Source organism: Dermochelys coriacea, chromosome 7, assembly GCF_009764565.3.
Source record: "Dermochelys coriacea isolate rDerCor1 chromosome 7, rDerCor1.pri.v4, whole genome shotgun sequence".
NCBI classification, from domain to species: domain Eukaryota; kingdom Metazoa; phylum Chordata; order Testudines; family Dermochelyidae; genus Dermochelys; species Dermochelys coriacea.
This window is the reverse complement of record NC_050074.1, coordinates 59,610,019-59,632,452: the sequence shown is the minus strand read 5'-3', so window position 1 is coordinate 59,632,452 and position 22,434 is coordinate 59,610,019. Positions and strand designations below refer to the sequence as shown.

At 40.4% G+C, this 22,434-nt stretch overlaps 1 protein-coding gene and 1 long non-coding RNA gene across 4 annotated transcripts in view; both read left to right on the top strand.

Annotated features, from left to right (window-relative positions):
• The window catches only part of ERCC6 (ERCC excision repair 6, chromatin remodeling factor), an 82,080-nt gene that overhangs the window by 26,230 nt on the left and 33,416 nt on the right, over window positions 1–22,434 (top strand). For all 3 annotated transcript variants that reach the window (XM_038409732.2, XM_043518524.1, XM_038409731.2), the window contains exons 6-7: window positions 8,621–8,779; window positions 18,695–18,830. In XM_038409732.2, the coding sequence (XP_038265660.1) occupies window positions 8,621–8,779; window positions 18,695–18,830 (295 nt within the window). The remainder of the gene's footprint in view (window positions 1–8,620; window positions 8,780–18,694; window positions 18,831–22,434) is intronic.
• On the top strand, window positions 15,474–17,628 carry LOC122460968. The gene is made up of 3 exons (XR_006282638.1): window positions 15,474–16,743; window positions 16,904–16,908; window positions 17,132–17,628. It is a non-coding gene; the product is annotated as an uncharacterized LOC122460968 (long non-coding RNA).

Genomic DNA, 22,434 nt, shown 5'->3' with positions numbered 1-22,434 from the left:
CTGCCTGAGCATATCCATTCTTGGCTGGGACCAGAAGTGGGACGAAGTCCTGGGAAATGGAGAAAATCTCTGGGCAAGGAGGCTTGGGTGAGAACCTGCTCAAGCAGGGATAAACTGGAAAAACTCTCCAGGCAAGGAGGGCTCAGAGAGACCCCGTGCAAGCAGGGAACAAGACAAATAGAACCTAAGGAGTGTAACCTAAGGTAAAGAGTGACAGTGATGGGACCAAGTGACAAGCGGCCCAGAGAATAGCAGCAGCAACCAAGTAAATGAAAGCAATATGTGGCGGCTGTCTATAGGGTCCCTTGGCTGGGACCCAGGGTAGTAGGGCAGGCCTTGGTCCCTCCACTAGCCACTGTGGAAGTGGTCTGAGCCCCAAGAAGGGGTTAATACTCTGTACTAAAAGCCCGAGAAAGGGACTCGAATTTAAACAGGCCTAGAGATGGAGGCTGAAGATCCCAGAAAGGGGGAACCATTCATTGAACTTTGTTACCCTGGAAGGAGACTGAAGTTAAGAAATAACCTGGCTGACACACCATAAAACTAGTTGACACACCATAAAACTGCAAAAAGAAAAGGAGTACTTGTGGCATCTTAGAGACTAACAAATTTATTTGAGCATAAGCTTTTGTGAGCTACAGCTCACTTTATGGGATGCATGCAGTGGAAAATTCAGTGGGGAGATTTATATACACACAGAGAACATGAAACAATGGGTGTTACCATACACACTGTAACAAGAGTGATCAGGGAAGGTGAGCTATTACTAGCAGGGGAGAGTGGGGGAAAAAAACCTTTTGTAGTGATAATCAAGGTGGGCCATTTCCAGCAGTTGACAAGAACGTGTGAGGAACGGTGGGGGGGGGGGGAATAAACAAGGGGAAATAGTTTTACTTTGTGTAATGACCCATCCACTCTCAGTCTTTATTCAAGTCTAAGTTAAGTGTATCCAGTTTGCAAATTAATTCCAATTCAGCAGTTTCTCGTTGGAGTCTGCTTTTGAAGTGTTTTTTGAAGGATAGCCACCCTCAGGTCTGTAATCGAGTGACCGGAGAGATTGAAGTGTTCTCCGACTGGTTTTTGAATGTTATAATTCTTGACATCTGATTTGTGTCCATTTATTCTTTTACATAGAGACTGTCCAGTTTGACCAATGTACATGGCAGAGGGTCATTGCTGGCACAGGATGGCATATATCACATTGGTAAATGCTCAGGTGAACGAGCCTCTGATAGTGTGGCTGATGTGATTAGGCCCTATGATGGTGTCCCCTGAATAGCTATGTGGACAGAGTTGGCAACGGGCTTTGTTGCAAGGATAGGTTCCTGGGTTAGTGGTTCTGTTGTGTGGTGTGTGGTTGCTGGTGAGTATTTGCTTCAGGTTGGGGGGCTGTCTGTAAGCAAGGACTGGCCTGTCTCCCAAGATCTGTGCGAGTGATGGGTCGTCCTTCAGGATAGGTTGTAGATCCTTGATGATGCGTTAGAGAGGTTTTAGTTGGGGGCTGAAGGTGATGGCTAGTGGCGTTCTGTTATTTTCTTTGTTGGGCCTGTCCTGTAGTAGGTGACTTCTGGGTACTCTTCTGGCTCTGTCAGTCTGTTTCTTCACTTCAGCAGGTGGGTATTGTAGTTGTAAGAATGCATGATAGAGATCTTGTAGGTGTTTGTCTCTGTCTGAGGGGTTGGAGCAAATGCGGTTGTATCGTAGAGCTTGGATGTAGACAATGGATCGTGTGGTGTGATCTGGATGAAAGCTAGAGGCATGTAGGTAGGAATAGCGGTCAGTAGGTTTCTGATATAGGGTGGTGTTTATGTGACCATCACTTATTAGCACCGTAGCGTCCAGGAAGTGGATCTCTTGTGTGGACTGGTCCAGGCTGAGGTTGATGGTAGGATGGAAATTGTTGAAATCATGGTGGAATTCTTCAAGAGCTTCTTTTCCATGGGTCCAGATGATGAAGATGTCATCAATGAAGCACAAGCAGAGTAGGGGCATTAGGGGACGAGAGCTGAGGAAGTGTTGTTCTAAGTCAGCGATAAAAATGTTGGCATACTGTGGGGCCATGCGGGTACCCATACCAGTGCCGCTGATTTGAAGGTATACATTGTCCCTAAATGTGAAATAGTTATGGGTGAGGACAAAGTCACAAAGTTCAGCCACCAGGTTAGCCGTGACATTATCAGGGATACTGTTCCTGACTGCCTATATTCCATCTTTGTGTGCAGTGTTGGTGTGGCTAGGATGGTGTTTTCAGGAAGCTCACCGATGGATTGTAGTTTTCTCGGGAAGTCAGTGGTGTCTCGAAGATAGCTGGGAGTGCTGGTGGCATAGGGACTGAGGAGGGAGTCTACATAGCCAGACAATCCTGCTGTCAGGGTGCCAATGCCTGAGATGATGGGGTGTCCAGGATTTCCAGGTTTATGGATCTTGGGTAGCAGATAGAATACCCCTGGTCGGGGTTCGAGGGCGTGTCTCTGCGGATTTGTTCTTGTGCTTTTTCAGGGAGTTTCTTGAGCAGATGGTGTAGTTTCTTTTGGTAACCCTCAGTGGGATCAGAGGGTAATGGCTTGTAGAAAGTGGGGTTGGAGAGCTGCCTGGCAGCCTCTTGTTTATATTCCGACCTATTCATGATGACGACAGCACCTCCTTTGTCAGCCTTTTTGATTATAATGTCAGAGTTGTTTCTGAGGCTGTGGATGGCATTGTGTTCTGCATGGCTGAGGTTATGGGGCAAGTGATGCTGCTTTTCCACCGTTTCAGCCCGTGCACGTCGGCAGAAGCACTCTATGTAGAAGTCCAGTCTGTTGTTTCAGCCTTCAGGGGGAGTCCACTCAGAATCCTTCTTTTTGTAGTCTTGGTAGGAAGATCTCTGTGGGTTAGTATGCTGTTCAGAGGTGTGTTGGAAATATTCCTTGAGTCGGAGACGTCGAAAATAGGATTCTAGGTCACCACAGAACTGTATCATGTTCGTGGGGGTGGAGGGGCAGAAGGAGAGGCCCCGAGATAGGACAGATTCTTCTGCTGGGCTAATAGTATAGTTGAATACATTAACAATATTGCTCGGTGGGTACAGGGAACCACTGTTGTGGCCCCTTGTGGCATGTCCTAATTTAGATAGTTTAGTGTCCTTTTTCTTTTGTAGAGAAGCAAAGTGTGTGTTCTAAATGGCTTGTCTAGTTTTTGTAAAGTCCAGCCACGAGGAAGTTTGTGCAAAGAGTCTCCAAGGAGAAAGCCTGCTCTATAACAGGGCAGGGACAGACTTAAACCTAGCCCAGAAGGGGCTGAGAACTGAGCTCAGACACAGGGCCACAGATAGCAATAAGGGCACAGTGATAGCACTTGTTGAACCTTTGGTACCCCAAAAAGGGTTCATCCATTTTAGACTATGTGCGACTTAGCTGGAGGGCTGAGCCACTGAAGACCCTCCTGATGAGGGCAACAGTGAACAGGAAGCACCGTGTGTGTGAGAGAGAGCGAGAGAGAGCGTGAGTATGCAGGCTCACACCAACTGATAGGGAGCGCTTACGAGAGGTGAGTGCACCCCGTCACAAGCCATAAATGTACTCTGCTATTTATACTTCTACCTGAGAGAAGTCCTGTCTACACTATGAGAAGTATTGTGTTGTGATACCCAATCACAACACAATTCTTTCCCAATGCAATTAAAGCATACCTCTGTCCCACACTGTAAAGTAAAATGTATAACTGAATCCATGCTGTAGCTGTGAAATTACAGGGCTTTGCATAATATGGTTAAAACACAATTCAATCATAGTTATATTGGGAAGACCAAAAAGTATTTTAATTGGGTTCCCAACGTGTTTTCATAATGAAGATGAGAACATAGAAAACTAGTACATTGAAAGCTGTCAGGATATGGGGGATTAGAATTAGGTTAGGATGATTTTATCTCACTAGAAGAGTAATAACCTGTCTTGTCTCTTCCCTGTGCTGTCATTTCAGTTCTGTTTTCTCTGTTTCTGTAAAACTTTCCTCTGTGTCCTGTAGTCATTAAAAGTGCTCTTCCTACTCCGAAAAATAAATAAAAAAAAACTAATGTAAAAAATCTGAGCATTTGAGAATAGTTAATATTTTTAACTAACATTTGTATGGTCATAATCATTGAATGCAGACAGTCAATATAAAAAATCACCAGAATGCATGTGAATCTCATAAGCAAAGATAGAAAATAAGTTGTGAAGAAAAACATTTTGACCTCTCTGTTACAAGGACATATTTAAGAAAAACTCATGTTCTTGAAAATGTTTTACTTACTGTTTTACAATAATTCCTAAAATAACATAACAGAGTAAAAGGAGACAGCATTTTGTGTAGTTAGTTTCTTCTCTGTATAATGGCAAATACAAAAAAAAAATTGTGACAGTGTTTTTAGCGTCTAGTGTATTACTAGAGTAGGATCATGTTAGCAAGAAATATGTTTAAAAACTGTACTTGCTGGACAAGTGCTAATGCTGTCAATCTTCAGTATAGATAGGGCTTGATTATGTTATAAAATTGTTCACAAAACCATATAGGCAGGCCCTGTGGGCTTTGAAACCATATTTGCGTCTTTGTAGTGGAAATCTTAAAACATTGTTCAGATTTAACATGGTGTGAGTTCTACTGTAGTCATACTGTAACTGGCTAGCAGTATGCCATTGCAGTAGGATTCTGAAATAATAGTCGCACATCAGATGTCAAGAAGGCGATCCAATACCCCAGTTGTGGGTGTAGAATGAAAAGCTTGATAAGAAGATAAAGCACCTATCTAAATACAGGTTTCAGAGTAGCAGCCATGTTAGTCTGTATCCGCAAAAAGAAAAGGAGTACTTGTGGCACCTTAGAGACTAACACATTTATTTGTGCATAAGCTTTCATGAGCTACGGCCCACTTCATCGGATGCATTCAGTGGAAAATACAGTGGGGAGATTTATATACGTAGAGAACATAAAACAATGGGTGTTACCATACACACGGTAAGGAGAGTGATCACTTAAGATGAGCTATTACCAGCAGGAGAGCTGGGGGGAAAAACCTTTTGTAGTGATGATCAAGGTGGGCCATTTCCAGCAGTTGACAAGAACATCTGAGGAACGGTGTGGGGGGGAAATAGTTTTACTTTGTGTAATGACCCATCCACTACCAGTCTTTATTCAACTTTATCCCCCTAACCCAGGAACCTATCCTTGCAACAAAGCCTGTTGCCAACTGTGTCCACATATCTATTCAGGGGACACCATCATGGGGCCTAATCACATCAGCCACACTATCACAGGCTCAAAAAGAAAAGGAGTACTTGTGGCACCTTAGAGACTAAAAAATTTATTTGAGCATAAGCTTTCGTGAGCTACAGCTTGCTTCATCGGATGCATTCGGTGGAAAATAGTGGGGAGATTTATATACACACACAGAGAGAACATGAAACAATGGGTTTTATCATACACACTGTAAGGAGAGTGATCACTTAAGATAAGCTTAATTGGAAGGAGGAAAACCTTTTGTGGTGATAATCAAGGTGGGCCATTTCCAGCAGCTAACAAGAACGTCTGAGGAACAGTGGAGGGTGGGGGGAGAAATAACATGGGGAAATAGTTTTACTTTGTGTAATGACCCATCCACTCCCGGTCTCTATTCAAGCCTAAGTCAATTGTATCCAGTTTGCAAATTAATTCCAATTCAGCAGTCTCTCCTTGGAGTCTGCTTTTGAAGTGTTTTTTTTTTTTTCCTTGCAACAAAGCCCGTTGCCAACTCTGTCTACATAGCTATTCAGGGGACACCATCATAGGGCCTAATCACATCAGCCACACTATCAGAGGCTCGTTCACCTGCACACCTAACAATGTGATATATGCCATCATGTGCCAGCAATGCCCCTTTGCCATGTACATTTGGTCAAACTGGACAGTCTCTACGTAAAAGAATAAATGGACACAAATCAGACGTCAAGAATTATAACATTCAAAAACCAGTCGGAGAACACTTCAATCTCTCCGGTCACTCGATTACAGACCCGAGAGTGACTATCCTTCCAAAAAAAAAAAAAAAAAAAAAAAATCTCCCCACTGTATTTTCCACCGAATGCATCCGATGAAGTGAGCTGTAGCTCACGAAAGCTTATGCTCAAATACATTTGTTAGTCTCTAAGGTGATAAAAGTACTCCTTTTCTCTTTGCGAATACAGAATAACACGGCTGTTACTCTGAAACCTATCAGAGGCTCGTTCACCCGCACAGCTACCAATGTGATATATGCCATCATGTGCCAGCAATGCCCCTCTGCCATGTATACTAGTCAAACTGGACAATCTCTACGTAAAAGAATAAATGGACACAAATCAGATGTCAAGAATTATAACATTCAAAAACCAGTCGGAGAACACTTCAGTGTCTTTGGTCACTCAATTACAGACCTAAAACTGGCAATTCTTCAACAAAAAAACTTCAAAAGCAGACTACAACGAGAGACTGCTGAATTGGAATTAATTTGCGAACTGGATACAATTAACTTAGACTTGAATAAAGACTGGGAGTGGATGGGTCATTACACAAAGTAAAACTATTTCCCCATGTTTATTCCCCTCTTCCCCCCCCCCCCCACCTCCTACTGTTCCTCAGATATTCTTGTCAACTGCTGGAAATGGCCCACCTTGATTATCACTGCAAAAGATTTTTCCCCCCAGCTCTCCTGCTGGTAATAGCTCACCTTAAGTGATCACTCTCCTTACAGTGTGTATGGTAACACCCACTGGTTCATGTTCTCTATGTATATAAATCTTCCCCACTGTATTTTCCACTGAATGCTTCCGATGAAGTGGGCTGTAGCTCATGAAAGCTTATGCTCAAATACATTTGTTAGTCTCTAAGGTGCTACAAGTACTCCTTTTCTCTTTGCGAATACAGACTAACACGGCTGCAGATTAATAATAGTTTACCTCCTTAATGATGAGTAACATTCCCAGTATGCTTGGGAAACAACTGTTATGCTAATTGGTCTTAATTGAAAACTGATGTTAAGAACTACTTCTGATCTAAAATCAGTGAAAGGGACAAAGGTATTTGATTCTTTGAATCGACATTCCTTGGTAGTGTTTGCATTTCAATACTCTAAAAAGGCTGTCGTTATCTCATTAAGGTGTCAGACCATAGACACCTCTGCTATTGCTCTTGGGGTGGTCCCTAACTCCAGTTATAACTAGTAATACTGTAATTCTGCAAACCTTTCTTTCTTCATTTTTAGCTTTTTTCTTCCTGAAAAATGTTGGGTCCGTTCACACTACGAATGTTATGTTTAGGGGGATCCTTTTGTAATACATTTGAGGCATCATCATGCTATATAATGTGATCCCTCAAGTGATAACATTTGTGGTGTTAGATGATTCTTTGATCTTCTCAAATCCTTTTTCTTTTTTTTTATTCTTATCTCATTTAGCTTTTCATCTAAATACCTAAGTTAAGAACCACATCCCAGATTTGTGTAATGATCAGTAAAACCATAGTAGTCATTTATAAGGAGTTTGTAGATATGAGTGTGAGTAGGTCAGAGTGTTCCTAAATATTCTTCACTCAAGGAAGGAAAACCGAATTACAAAAGAAAGTGTAAGAGAGTGCACTGTATCAACTGTCCCCATTCTATCAGTATCTACATTTCTATACTCAACCTCTGCTCCACTCAATACGCATGGTGGAGATGCACAAATGCTTCAACCGCCATTTTCCTTTAAATGACTTACATTTTTAAGTCTGTCTTGCTTCATTTTTTTTTCACCGTCTTGTCCTTTCAGTTTAAACTGCATCTGTTTTAATTCAGTATAATTCCTGCTTGCACTATTACATATCGTTATAAAAAAGCATGTCCTAAAATCAGTCTCAATCTGGCCTCCGAAGTCCGACCTTCTTGATTTTTCATTTTACATTCTTTTGTTAATCTGTGTTTAGATTGGGGTGTATTTTACATGACTGTTTGTTCTGCTTCTAGTCTTTCGCTTTGAATTGTAAGTGCACTGGTATCCTCTTCTAGTAACATATTGCTACATCCTACTCTTTGAGACAGATCTTTGTTTCTTCGTCTTCCAAAATATTTTTGACATCTGTCAGCTTTTACCTTATTTAAAGAGACTGAATTCTGTTAAATGAATTTCTAGTTGTATATAAAGTAAACAAGCTTTAACAAACCTAACCTCTCTTGTAGTGGGGCATAAATCCCATGCACCACCAGTTACAAACCTAACCTTCCAATTAAGTCCAAATGGTATACCTTATTAGACCCCTACCTGTTAAAGTTCACCTTTTTGAAGGGATAATAAAAATTTGGATGTTAGAGCAGCTTCCCAAGTTACTTCTAACAGTATTTTTAAAAATACATGAAATAAAATACCATGTATTTACCATGTCTATCAGTTTAATTAGAAATGCTTTAGCATTGCATAAAGAATGAATTTGTCACATATAATGTCTAAGTGCATCAAAAATGCATGACCTTGTAAATACAGCACTCATGTAAAACACACATGCAGCATGTTACTGTAACTAGTATTAGAACCTTGCCAAATGATTATTTCATGAGTACTTTCTGTTATGATCTGTATTATCAAACATTTGCCATGTTTTTTCCTTGCTGTTGTAGGTACCAGCAGACAGGTGTTAGGTGGCTCTGGGAATTGCACTGCCAGCAGGCAGGAGGAATTCTGGGAGATGAGATGGGATTGGGCAAGACCATCCAGTTAATTGCCTTCTTGGCAGGTCTGAGCTACAGCAAGATCAGGACTCGTGGTTCAAATTACAGGCAAGTGCTCCTCTGCAGACTGTCAGTCTGTGGAGCTCAATTAATATTTCATCAGATGTATTGCTGGTGGAGGAGGGTCCTGTGAATTATTAATGACATTTCAATTACATTATTCCTTTAATTCTTTTAGTGGGGGACATCAAAGGAAATTTTTTACGAGACAATGGAGCTGTAGGGCAGGAAAAATTAAACATGTAACACTTTTAATGAATTCCAGGCATTGATGCTTCATGTTGCAGATGAGCCACACTAGATATTTTGGGTCAATACAATGTCTAAGGTTAGCTTACACAAATGGATTGTTTACAAACTCAATTACGTTAATATCAATAGTTTACACAATATGGAATTTTAAATTAGATGTAATACCTTTAGTTCCATTTATTAAATTTTACATTAAAATATTTGTTCTGGCAAGACACCAGGTAAATGCTTTACAGGAAGTAACAAGCATATTCAGGATGAAAGTCAGAGCTTCTGGTGGGTAATGGAACATCCTTGCAGAATCTTTTTAAAGACCAGAACAGATAAATCTACATCTGTTTTTTCTTCTGAAAGCCATTCTTTAGGTTGATCAGACTTCTATATCACACCCCTTATTACTCCTTCCATGTATTGCTGAGTAGTATCTTTTATCTGTGGATGAGACAGATTACCAGAAGAAGATTCTTCTAAATCCTGGAATACCAAGTGCATGCATAATAGTACTAATACTTTGTAGTTCTATAGCACCTTCTAACTTAGGATCTCAAATTACTAAATAGATTTACTAAGAGTAGAAAATAAGTAATGTAAAGTGATTTTCAAACTGAATTAAATCTTTGTATAATGAATACTTAGCATGGACATAAATGCTGTTAAAATGACTTACAAAGTATAGCATCTTTCTAGAAAGATTTTACCCCCAAGTAGCTTTACTAGCTGGGAAGAGGACACAAGTATAGAGAACATTGCTTCCCTCCCCCACCTAGAGGTGGGCAAATAACTGATTTTTTTGGTTCACTGGGCTTTCCAAAAAATTCACTACAACCAGAACTGAAGCCCAAAATTGTGGTAAATTTCAGAGAATCAAAAGTCGATTTTAAGTTAAACGAAACATGTCATTTGACCTGAACCGCTTTGTTTCTGGGCCTTTTAAATAAAAGTCTAGATTCACAAAGTTGGAGGAGGTGATGATGATGGTGTCCGTACCTTCCTTTATAACTTTTAGCCCAGTGTTTAGAGCATTTACTTGAGATATGGGAGACTCTGGTTCAAATTCCCCATCTGCCTGATGTGGAACAAGGATTTGAGCTTGGGATCTCCTACCTCACAGCAGAGTGCCCTAATCTCTCTAGGCTGTAAAGTAATCTGGGCAGACATCTTCTCAATCTCTCGCATTGAAGCTGTTCAACTAGGTGAGCATTCTAACCACCAGGCTATAGTCATTTTTTCTCTCTCTCCCCTACCTTCCTCTTTGCCCGCACTCCTTAGTGGCTTTCAGGTATTTTATACAGAGTGGAACAGCTTCAAGAGGAGAGAGTGAGAGAGACCTGCCCCAGAGAGATGAACTTTGCCATCAGGTTATACAGTTGGCGAAGACCTGTCATTTATTTTCCTGTGCCCTTCCAGACAATGTCAGAGGACATGTTAAATTCTGTTGAGATAGGAGTGCTTCTGTTTCAGTACAGGTGGCAATTTTCTAATATCATATCAACAAAAATATGTTTACCTAATTGTCTTCAGTACTGTCTAGTTCATGCCCCAATTTCTTTTTGAAGACTGTTTGCTTTTGCTGAGCAGAAAATACTGATATCTTCAGCTAATACTTGGAGTTCTCAAGGAACTATCGCATTTCAGATGTTGTAGAGATGATCTGACCAGAATTTTCTCTTTGGCCTTGGTAGTTGGTGGTAGTGGTAGATCTGCAAATACCATAGTAGCATAATTACTGAAATATCTGCATGGGTTTATTGGCAAAGCATGCTACTAGGCGTCAGGAAAAACCCCGCTACACACACAACCCTGTGCCTCAAATTCTAATCCCAGCCATGCCACTTACTCACTGTCTCTCCTTGAGTAATTACTTAAACTTTGTAGCCCACAGTAATTTTTCCAAATGTTTTAAACAGTTGCTAATAGTACTTCAGCTGCAGGAGGGTTAACAACTAAGGAAGTATGAGTGTAGACAAGTAGCAGCCTTGCTTGTCCTACTTTCTTATTATTTCATATTGCAGTCATTAGTGAGCATTGTGCGTTACAGGAAAATAAAAAGACAAAGTACACACTGAAGCTTAGTTGACATTATTAGTTGGCTGAAGCTATGGAGAGTGTGGGAATGGTGACAGAAGTCAGGGGGAGATACTGCCTTTCTCAAGAAGAGCAAGATATAAAAGGTGCCATGACAATATGCGTTACTTGTTAGTGATGTCCTTTTATTAAAAAGGTAATTACATCTGTTTCATTTCATTGCGGGAACTGGAGTTGATAGGCTTTGCAAAAATGAGTTTTGAGGAGAACTTTGAATGAGGACAAGGTGAAGATTAGATCTGGGAAACATAACCAAGTTTTCCTTCCCCCTTGTCAGAGTAATCGATTCCAAGGCCAGGAGGGATCACTGTGATGCTCTAGTCTGACCTCCTCTGTAACACAGGCAATAAACATCCCCAAAATAATTCCTAGAGCAGATCTATAGAGAAACATCCAGTTTTGATTTAAAAAATGGCTAATGATGGCGAATCCATCACGATACTTGATAAATCATACCAATGGTTAATTAGTCTCACTGTTTAAAAATTTGCAATTAATTTCCAGTCTGAATGTGTCTGGCTTCAACTTTCAGTCATTGAATGGTGTTATACCCTTCTCCGCTCAATTGAAGAGCCCATTATCAAATTTTGTTCCCCATGGTAGGTACTTATAGACAATGATCAAGTCAACCCTTAACTTTCTCTTTGTTAAGCTACATAGTTAGAACTCCTTGAGTCTGTCACTATCAGGTGTGTTTTCTAATATTTAAATCATTCTTGTGGCTTTTCTCTGAACCCTCTCCAATTTATCAACATCCTTCTTGAATTGTGGACACCAGAAACTGGAGACAGTATACCAGCAGTGGTCACAGCAGTGCCAAATACAGAGGTAAAATGCGCTCTCTACTCCTCAAGATTCCACTGTTTATTCATCCAAGGATTTTATTAGCCCTTCTGGCCACAGCATTGCACTGAAAGCTCATGTTCAGCTGATTATCCATCATTACCCACAAATCTTTTTCAGAGTCGCTGTGGCCCAGGATAGAGTCCCCTTTCCTGTAAGTATGAAGTATGTACTTGGCATGATGGATTTGACAGAGAGATCAGGTTTCAATAAAGACAGCAGTGGCTGGACCAGTGTTCCTGGTAAATGTGGCCCCTACATGAGTCCCCTCTATAAACCCTTGAGGCCCCATGGCAGCAGGCAAGACAGATTCACCATATCCAGGTGACAGGCTCCCTCTGAGATGCACTATTTGGGGGAAGTCTATAGAGAATTTACAATGTAGAAAAGTACTTTCAGATATCTGATTCCAATCATGGGATGGGAAGCCCACAGAGAGGGACGTTGCAGTTAGGGCACTAGAAGTCAAATTTTCCAAATTGGGTATCTTAGGTTATGCCCTAAATAGAAGTTGCCTCATTTTCAGAGGTGCAGAGCAACCCCAGCTTCCACAAAGTAAAGATTCAGGAGTCTAACTATAGACACGAAGGATTGAAAATGCTGGCATAAGTCTCTTCAGGAATCCACACTCCATATAAATGGCCTGGAGATGAGTGCAGCATTTTGTGCTGTTTGGGGTTTTGAAGATCTACAGTGAAATCTTGGCCCCATTGAAATCAGTGGGAGTTTTGCCATTGACATCAATGGGACCAGGATTTTACCCCTTAGTATCTCAAGAGGTGCATCTGATTCAGATTGACAGAATGCTGATGAGAATACGATAGGGGAGGAGGGCGTCTCACTTCCTTTATTGAAAAGCCCCGCAGGGTGGAATTGGAAACTGTCCCTAAAAGAAAAGGAGTACTTGTGGCACCTTAGAGACTAACAAATTTATTAGAGCATAAGCTTTCATGAGCTACAGCTCACTTCATCGTGCTGGCTTATGCTCAAATAAATTTGTTAGTCTCTAAGGTGCCACAAGTACTCCTTTTCTTTTTTGCGAATACAGACTAACACGGCTGCTACTCTGAAACCTGTCCCTAAAAGACACTTCTGCCTGTCGCTAATTTGATAAGGATGGGCAAAACTATTTGCAGACAGACTGATCTTACCATAATACACCATCATGAGTGGTCCTGAATAAAAGGCTGGGAAAGTATCTCTGGCACATCTGCTAATTTACTACATAAGAAACCAGACTCAGAAACTCATACCATAGTGGCCATAAATGTCTTCCCTTGTCTGTGTACTTGGACCGTTGCATAAGCCATACCCTCCCTTTGCCTCCCTACTTTCTCTGGCCTATTAGTGACTGACTGACACAGAATTAGTTCTTACTTGGCAGTTGCTGATCGCATCAAAATGAGGACCTCTGCATGCATGAGCAGACAAACATGTTCCTTCTCTGCATAATACCCTGGAATCTTATAAGCTTGGCTCCTGATAGGGTAGACATTGAAGAGGTTGCTGTTTTTGAGCAGATGTTCAAGTGATTCTAGCTGCCCAGAAGGCATCTTTTGGCATATAATTTCAACTGGAAAAGGTTTGTGAACTGGAGTGAAAAGACCTAGTTGTGGATCATTTTATTTATCTCCCAAAAAACTGCTTACCAACCTTCTTTGCCCTTCTCACTCTTGGTTACAGATCCTATCCATCAGAGTTTATTTGGCTGCTGTTTCGTTTGCTGCAGGTAGATGCATTTCTGCTCTGTTTTCTGTGCAGATTTTGGCAAGACTTCACAAACGCTTTGTTAGAAGGATCCTTGTCCTTCATCTGGAGTGTACTGAGGTCCTTAGAACATCCTCCAGATTTTTCTCTCACTTCAGTCAGATGCATTAAGTCAAACTGTCTCCAAGAGAACCATGTCCAAATGGTCAGCTAGTTGGCTGACTGCATTTTTTTGTTGCTTTTCCTCGGCAGGCCTGCTAAGGCATAGTTATATTAATCTCATGGGTCTTGAAGATCATTTTGATGCATTTCACTTTCTCTCTGAAGCTGTGTCTACAGTTTGAGGAGGAGATGTAATTCCCAGCTTGAGAATGCATATTCTCACTAGTTTTGATTGAGCTAGTGTGTTAAAAATAGAGTGTAGCTCTGGTGTCAGGAGGGGTTGGCCATCCAAGTATGTGTTAGACAGGTATTTACTCAAAAAGCCTAGCTGTTTACAGTGCCATGGTTACACTATTGTATTCCCTTGACATGGGAATCACACCTCCAGCTCAAAGTCTAGACAACCTTAGAGGCAGGAGGGCCTGCTGTACTCTTTCAGCTGGAGCACCCACTTCCTGCCAGCGAAGAAAGTGAAAACAACGAGGAGTCCTTGTAGCACCTTAGAGACTAACAAATTTATTTGGGCATAAGTTTTCATGGGTTTATGCCCAAATAAATTTTTTAGTCTCTAAGGTGCCACAAGGACTCCTTGTTGGTTTTGCTGATACAGACTAACATGGCTACCACTCTGAAGAAAATGAGTAACTTTGAAGTCTGGTAATTCACTGGGAGGTGGATTCAAGAGTTAGGAATCTATTAGAATTAAAACCCTCTGAGATTTACAGGTCAATAATTTTCAATTTTTTCCCTCCGACCTCCTCAGGTAGCTAGAATGGATTTTCTCTAAACCTCAGAAACAATCCATCTCGATTGAAACCAAGCATGAGAAACTAGCTGCTGTGGTAATTTTGAGAGTGATAATCCACTGAATATGAATGTTTAAAGACCAAGTTCCTTCTCAATACTGTCTGTAGTGTCCTAACACCACTGAAGATTTTCAGTAGTTTTATATTAATCAGGCATCTGATAACTACTTTGGCTTGTATTACAAGTCTCGTTTTTTATGCTGCAGTTGAACAAATCAGAAGATGGTAGGATTTCATTAGATCATTGATGAGCAGTCTAATTTCCGTTAGAAGTTTACAAAACGGAATGCCACATTGAGCCTAGGGAAGCAAAAAGCCAGCCCTGAAATTTGGGGCTAGACATGAAAACCTGCCTGTCTTCAGTAGGAATCCTTTGAGTGCTGCAGCGAGTGCTAATAATAAGCAGCAGACTCCAATCAGTTAACCATCAATATTCACATCCTGTGATCCATAATGAAAGAGTATGGTATATTGGATTATTGCTCAGATCTCTCATTAATATCGTATTATGGGGGAAATGCTTCAATAAAAGAAGTTTATGGAGGAGATGGTATGATGGGATAACATGATTTTGGCAATTAATTGATCTTTAACTATTCATGGTAAATAGGCCCAATGGCCTGTGATGGGATGTTAGATGGGGTGGGATCTGAGTTACTACAGAAAATTCTTTCCTGGGTATCTGGCTGGTGAATCTTGCCCATATGCTCAGGGTTTAGCTGATCGCCATATTTGGGGTCGGGAAGGAATTTTCTTCCAGGGCAGATTGGAAGAGGCCCTGGAGGTTTTTCACCTTCCTCTGTTGCATGGGACACAGGTCACTTGCTGGAGGATTCTCAGCTCCTTGAAGTCTTTAAACCACGATTTGAGGACTTCAATAGCTCAGACATAGGTGAGAGGTTTCTCGCAGGAGTAGGTGGGTGAGATTCTGTGGCCTGACTTGTGCAGGAGGTCAGACTAGGTGATCATAATGGTCCCTTCTGACCTTAATATCTATGAATGCATGGTATATTAACCCAAGAACTAAATCAATTGTGAATGAAAGTGCCCACAAAAACATAGTATCTCTTGACATTTGCCTTTCGAGAGCCAAAGAACGAGCCAGGTTGCGCTTCTCTCCCTCTCTCTTCATTGGAAGCTCTTTGTGAGTTCTGATTCAGTTTTTCTCAGTTTGATTCAGTTTTAGCTCTTTTTGTTTTTAAACTGTGTTTAAACTCTCTTGAAATTGGGTGAAACTTGCTTGGGTTTGGGTTATATTAGACCTCCAAACTTTGCCCAGGTTTGTGAACCCAGTGAACAAACCTGAACTGATATATTTTTTTTTTTAATGAACCCCCTGAATTCTAGGGAGGGATTCATAGTTTCAACTCGTTGTTTTTACATGTTTTTGATCAGAAGATTTCCCACTAGTATGTTACTTGGAAATGAACTTCCAGGGAAGGGTGGGTGGGTCACAAACACCTGTGAAGTGGAACAGATTACAAAACTGATCAAACCCCCTGCAAACCAAAACTGGCAAAATTTACACAGCTGGGGAGATTTTTGGTTTGGGGTTTTGAGTTTGTAGCACTGGCAGAGAGGAGTTATGCCAATGCTACCCAAGTGCTGTACCTTGTTTTCTGAATCCATTTTAAATCCTACTTCAGCTGCTCAAGTCGAGCAGTCTGCTTCAGTTGTCAAACATGCTATTTGGGCCCTTTCACGCTGGCTGGCTAAACACTTACCCCATTTGGTTTTAAAGAAACTGCTGAAGTACAAGTGTAAAGGGGACAAAGGATTAGCAGTATCCAACAGGGATTACGAGAGTGATAGAAATGTCAGAGAATTATATTAATTAGGAATTATTCTAAACTAGTTGAGACTGGTTGTTTATAATGAGGAGCCTGTGTTGTTCTGTTGTTTATGAGTAAACATTTGAATAGCCTGTCACTTTGTTAACTTTGCATGGAGCTTTTCAGATTTAAGCAAAAAAAAAAAAAAAAAAAGCCATGGTCCCTGCCTCAAGAGTTTACAGTCTGAAGAAGGATGGTCCAGTGGTTATGGCAGTAGATTAAGATGTGAGAGGCCTGGGTTCAAGTTTCAACTCTGCTACAAACTTCCTGTGTGACCTTAGGCAAGTCATTTCATCTCTCTGTGCCACCATTCCCCATCTTTACAGTGCGAATAATAGCCTTTCCCTACCTCACTGGGGTGTAGTGAGAATAATTAGGAGATAGTAAAACACTTAGATACCAAAGGTTGGAGCCATGAAAGTACCTAAAACAGGCTAATTAGATACAGAGAGAACCTGAAGATAGCAAAGAATGTGGGTAGGGAGAAGGGGTGCAGGAATTAAAACAAATAAATGTTTTGTAGCAGGTGAATCTTATACATTCTGCTTTTTTTAACAAAAAAAAATACTGAGGTGGGGAAGGAGAAGGAAGAAATATCACAGTAATGGAATCTGGTGATGCGGAGCAAGGGCTATTAGTGCAGAGGCATTTTTCCACGCAGAGGGAGCTGGGGCTGGGGGAAGAATGAAGTGGAGAAATGAGGCTAGAACGAGCAGGATCTCTTGTCATTCTGGAAACCTATATGTTAAATAACCAGAATCCTTCATAAAATGTCCCCAGTCTCTGAAATGTTGTTATCCTTTGTTTGTGGCTGTTCTAGTTTGTTTGTTTCCTGGCCACTTATCAGTAATCTAGAGGTGTTTTTAGTGATTTCTCTTTAGTCTCTCACAGATAATATCTCTTGAAATGCACATGATTTTCCACAACAGTTTTGCATGACTTGAAAACACAGATGACTTATTTATTTATGTTGATGTTTCAAGGTAGAGAATATTTGAACAGTAAAACAGTATCATTTTGTGTTGAGATTTTTCCTGCTGTTGTATCTTCTCTGTGACAGTCTGTCAGTGTTTCTACCTGGACTAACCCTGTGTCTCTCTAGTTTAATTTAAAAAAAAAAAGAGAGAGAGAGAGAGAAAAAGTATTTTCCTTCTGAAGAGCAGGATAGCTATGAATTCAACTATACCTTCCTGGAGTTTGTTCCTAACAGTATGCTGAGGGGGGGGGGGGGGGAGAGTTAGATGTGAACAAAAGAAGTGAGAACCAGGGAAGTTCTAATCTCAGCTCTGACACTGACTTCCTCTGTAGATTTCAGCAGATTGTTTTGCCTGTCTGCCTCAGTATCCCCACTTCTAAAAAGGGTGTTTGATACTGCCTTATAGGGTGCTGAATAGTCACAACGCTGGGTATTTTTGGTTTTAAAGCTGTGTATTCTTTATTACCAACATAATGCAAAATGTTAGTGTATAATGTGGGCAAACACTTTTTTCACAAAAAGATCACTTTCATGTCTGACCTCTCAGTCCTTTTTCTGAAAGGAAACCTGCATAACTCCTTCAAAAGACGAGCCTGGGAGCTTAAATTCATAACTGTGCTAGACACTAAAAATCACATATGCAATAGAGATGCTTTTTATGTCTCATTACACCAATCTGTAACCCTCTAACCCTCCTTTGCCCTATGGCTGCAGTGGTGTTAATTGTCCACTTCATCTTGAATGGTGTCTTGCAACATGTGTTAACTCCTTATCTGTTCCACCTTGTATTTAGCAGTGACACTGTTTACCTTCCCAGACCTGAAGAAGAGTTCCCTGGAGCTTGAAAGGTTGTCTCTTTCACTAACAGAAGTTGGTACAATAAAAGTCCTTACCTCACCCACATTATGTATAATAAGATACTTGATAGAATGTAAGCCCCCATTTGTTTTTAGCCAGCATGCAAGAAACAAAACTGTTGGCAGTTGATAATTTCTGTTCTTTTAAAGAGACATTATGCGTCCTAAATCTGATTTGCATTACCACAGTGTCCTTTTACCATTTTGTTTGGAGCTTTTCTATTTCTATATTTATATTGATAAATGCATCCATTAACTGTTCAACTGTTGTAACTGTACCCTTTACCTCTTTCATCATATGCTTTAAAAAAAAATGCCAATCAATTTCCTTAGCTCGCATATTCTACTTGAACTATTGAGTGTCTGTTAGTTATTTTAATGGGTCACTTAATATAGCGTATTTATTTCACATTAATGTTTTCTTCCTGAATGTTTTATTTTAGGTTTAAAGGTTTGGGCCCAACGATGATTGTGTGTCCAGCCACAGTGATGCATCAGTGGGTGAAAGAATTCCACAGTTGGTGGCCTCCCTTTAGAGTTGCAGTTCTACATGAAACTGGCTCTTACACCAACAAAAAGGTAACATTTGAAAAGTGTGTGTGTGTGTTATCTCAGTACATAGGGTTGTATATCCATTATTCCTGAAGATTTGTGTGTATGCTTGACTTTTCAGGGTTTTTTTAATTGTTTTATCCTTTAAAATATTCTCAGTGATGTGCATAGATTCTCTGGGAAGCCCAACGAAAAAAAGTGATGACTAAACAGTAATGTAACCAAAAAGTGTGTATTGGTCTTAACATTAATGCATGCTTCCATAGTAAGTAGTGCTATTCTGCTGCTCTCGCATGGAATTTATTGTTCACCATGCCATAGCTGACAGTATTCCAACATACTAAAAACCATCCCAGACTCCTTCCAATGTGCCCTGGGGGAAGGGAATCCTTCTTGACCCCCATGTCTGAGGACTAGTTTAACCATGTGCATGTGAGCAAAAATTCCCATACCATGTCATCTAACCCTGTTTACACCCTAATGTGTTGGTGATGTCCATGTAACATTCAACGCGTCTTTCTTGAATCTTGTCACATTGGATTCTTCTACCTCCAGAGGCAAAAAATTCCAAACACGGCCCATGCTCTGATGGAAGGAGAGAGTTGTCCTTGCATCAGTTTAACCTAAACTTTTGTCATCTTAGTTTAATTTCCAGGAGTCCACATTTTCCTTTTGCTCTCTTCTAAATCAATGCAGCCCTTTCTAGGTACTTTTGCAATGTAATACAAGTCCATACGGTGAGCACAAATAAATTCCTCCTCTTCAAATTTTTGAGTCTGAAGACTCAATCCAGAAAGGTGCTGAGTATCGTCAACTCCCTCTGAGTTAAGTGTAGTCTTGATCATTTAAGTAACTCTTTTCTGTACATTCCCATAGAGGTAAGGTGCTCTCAAGTAAGTGCTCACCGTTGTGCAAGGTCATGGTGTAATTGTTTCCTTTGTCTTGTATATAATTAGGAAACAGTGTATGAAATTATTAGCCTTCTTTTCTGCAGCTGATCAATGCATCTAAGAACCTATTTATGTACAGACTAGTGGTACTGGTGAATTCTTCCATCGTGCTATCTTGCATCAGAAGAGCCTTGATCCAATCTTTAATTCATTACGCACGCACGCACGCACTCTTCCACTTATTTTTATTTATTTGGTCATTATCTCAGTTTTAAATCAATGAGTCCCACTTCCTTGGAGCAGTGACAGTGTATCATTTTTCTCAGACAATGTCTCTGCTACTCTTTCACTTCTGGAGTAACCTTTAATTATATTAAATTTTATTCCATTTCTCAAACTGATTAAATCCATTTCACATGAAGTTTCAGTATTTGGTACTTGTCAGAAATAAAATGAGAGGAAAATTTAGATTTGTTTTCGGCTTCAGTTTCAGGTGCTTAAATGAGTTTTCAGAATTCAGTAAACCATTTTTAAATTTCTCTTTAAATATTTACTGAATTGTAATATTATTACAACAGTATGGCTCTTAATTGCATTTGATTAAATGTATTATGAAATAATCAATACAATTACAGTACACAGCAGAAAATGAACAGCACACTGAGAAATGTGCTAATAGCTTCCTGTTGCTTAATTAACTTGGTGTGTCTTCATTCAAACCCTAAAAGTCTACTGACCACAATAATATGCTTGCATGTTTTTCTAAATTAAATCATGCATACTTATTTTACTGTTTTTGTTAATTAATGAACCTAACTTGCACAGAATTTTCACAAGCAGGGAGAGAGGTACACTGAAGATTTCAGGGCTCCCCCCTCTGTCCCACCATCTGAATAATCAAATACCCTCTGCTAATGTCTCTTCAAATATTATTATTTGTGTTAGCATAGCACCTGGAACCTTAATTATGGACCAGCACCCCATTGTGGTAGGTGCTATACAAACACAAAACAAAAAGGTGCTCCCTGCTCCAAGCAACTTACAGTCTAAGTCTAAGACAAGAAACAACAGATGGATACAGACAGACTGGGGTGGGGGGAATTACAAGTAAACACAACGAGACAATAATGATCAGCAGGATAGGCTGTGGCCTCTGCACAACAAAAGCAATAATGGCACTCTACACCTTGGAGCCCTGAAAGAGAGTGTCTTACTCCAGGGTGCCAAGGAAAATCAGCATGGTCTAAAACTCGTATATATTTCTCATGGCTATATGCCATAATTTTTCCTACTTACTCCATAGCCAAAAAAGGTTCAGTTTGTGTGTCTGATTAAATTAAATTCCTTCGTAAAATCTGTTAGCCTTCATTGGTCTTGGAATGAAGGAGTCTGTTACTGTTAGCATTTCATCAAAACAAATGCAATTTACAACATCATGAAATCTGACCCTGTAAAATAAACAGTTCATTATATTTGTTCTCTCCTATTTCAAATTCCTCCTCAATACACACTTACTCTTTGAAGCCTATCAGTGCTGATCTACCACCTACAGAAGGTTTACACAACAGTAATGTGGTGATTCCATCTCCTGATCACCTGTGACCTATATGTAGTTTGGTGTTCAGCTTTTCAGATTGTATAGTATTTTGGTTCAGGGACCCCTTTGTGCTGCCCCTTTGTGCTGCCAATACTGAGTTCAATAAATAAATATGAAAATTGTGATTAAATAAGCAAAACTGCTTTTCTCTCAAGATGAAATTAAAGTGATAAAAAGTAAAATCAGAGTCCACCTGTTCTCTCAGTACAACCCAGATGTGTTTGGTTCTTAATTGACAGTTCTAGGACTGGCTTATTAATCTAGCAGTATATCATAATGTGTTACCATGTGACACGTGAGTTTTGAGCTTGATACTTTTGCTTTTCAGGCAAACAGGATCTGGGAGCTCTATAGTGGTAACATACTCTGCCCCTGATTGGGAGGGAGAAGTGGTGGGCAACCTGCAGGCCATCGGCCGCACACAGCTCGTCAGGGTAATCCACTGGCGGGTCGCCAGACCGTTTGTTTACTTTTGCACAGCCTCCTGCAGCTTCCAGTGGCCATGGTTCACCGTTCACGGCTAATGGGAGCTGCGGGAAGCGGTTGCTAGGCCTGCAGAGTGATTCATGGCTCCTCTGAATTAACCAGAGGTTACAGGAAAAGTGTTAACAAGTTCCAGGGGAAGCTGCAGACAGCTGCCGTTGGCCAGAAGAACATTCACAACAGTAGTCTTGTAAGAGGAGCTCTGGGATGCATGAGAGGGGCAAATGACTCCCAAGAAGCCAAGAGTATTCAGCTGCTACAGTTGATGAATAAAATTTAGCTATATGGCAAAAAAAAAAATTGAATAGGAATTGACTTGGCCCTTTGGACATGGTAGTAACTGCATAGTATACTGAAGAGGCAACAGGACAAGAGTTTTGTAAATCTTCAAATGAACCTTGAATTTTTTAACTAGAAGTTGAGAAAATACCTAGATCCACTGTACTATTATTCTTGTACTGTCTTGCATCCTGGGATCTCCAAGCGTTTTACAAACATTAACCCTCCCAAAAATTTTCTTCACTTTACATCTAGGTATACTGTGCCTCTGAAGCTGTGATTTCCCACCCCAACCCAAGTTGCACATTCTACATTATAGAAATGTAACCATGATTGTTTTCCTGTGAACTAGTACTGGGCAATGCGTTAAGCTTTATTTAGT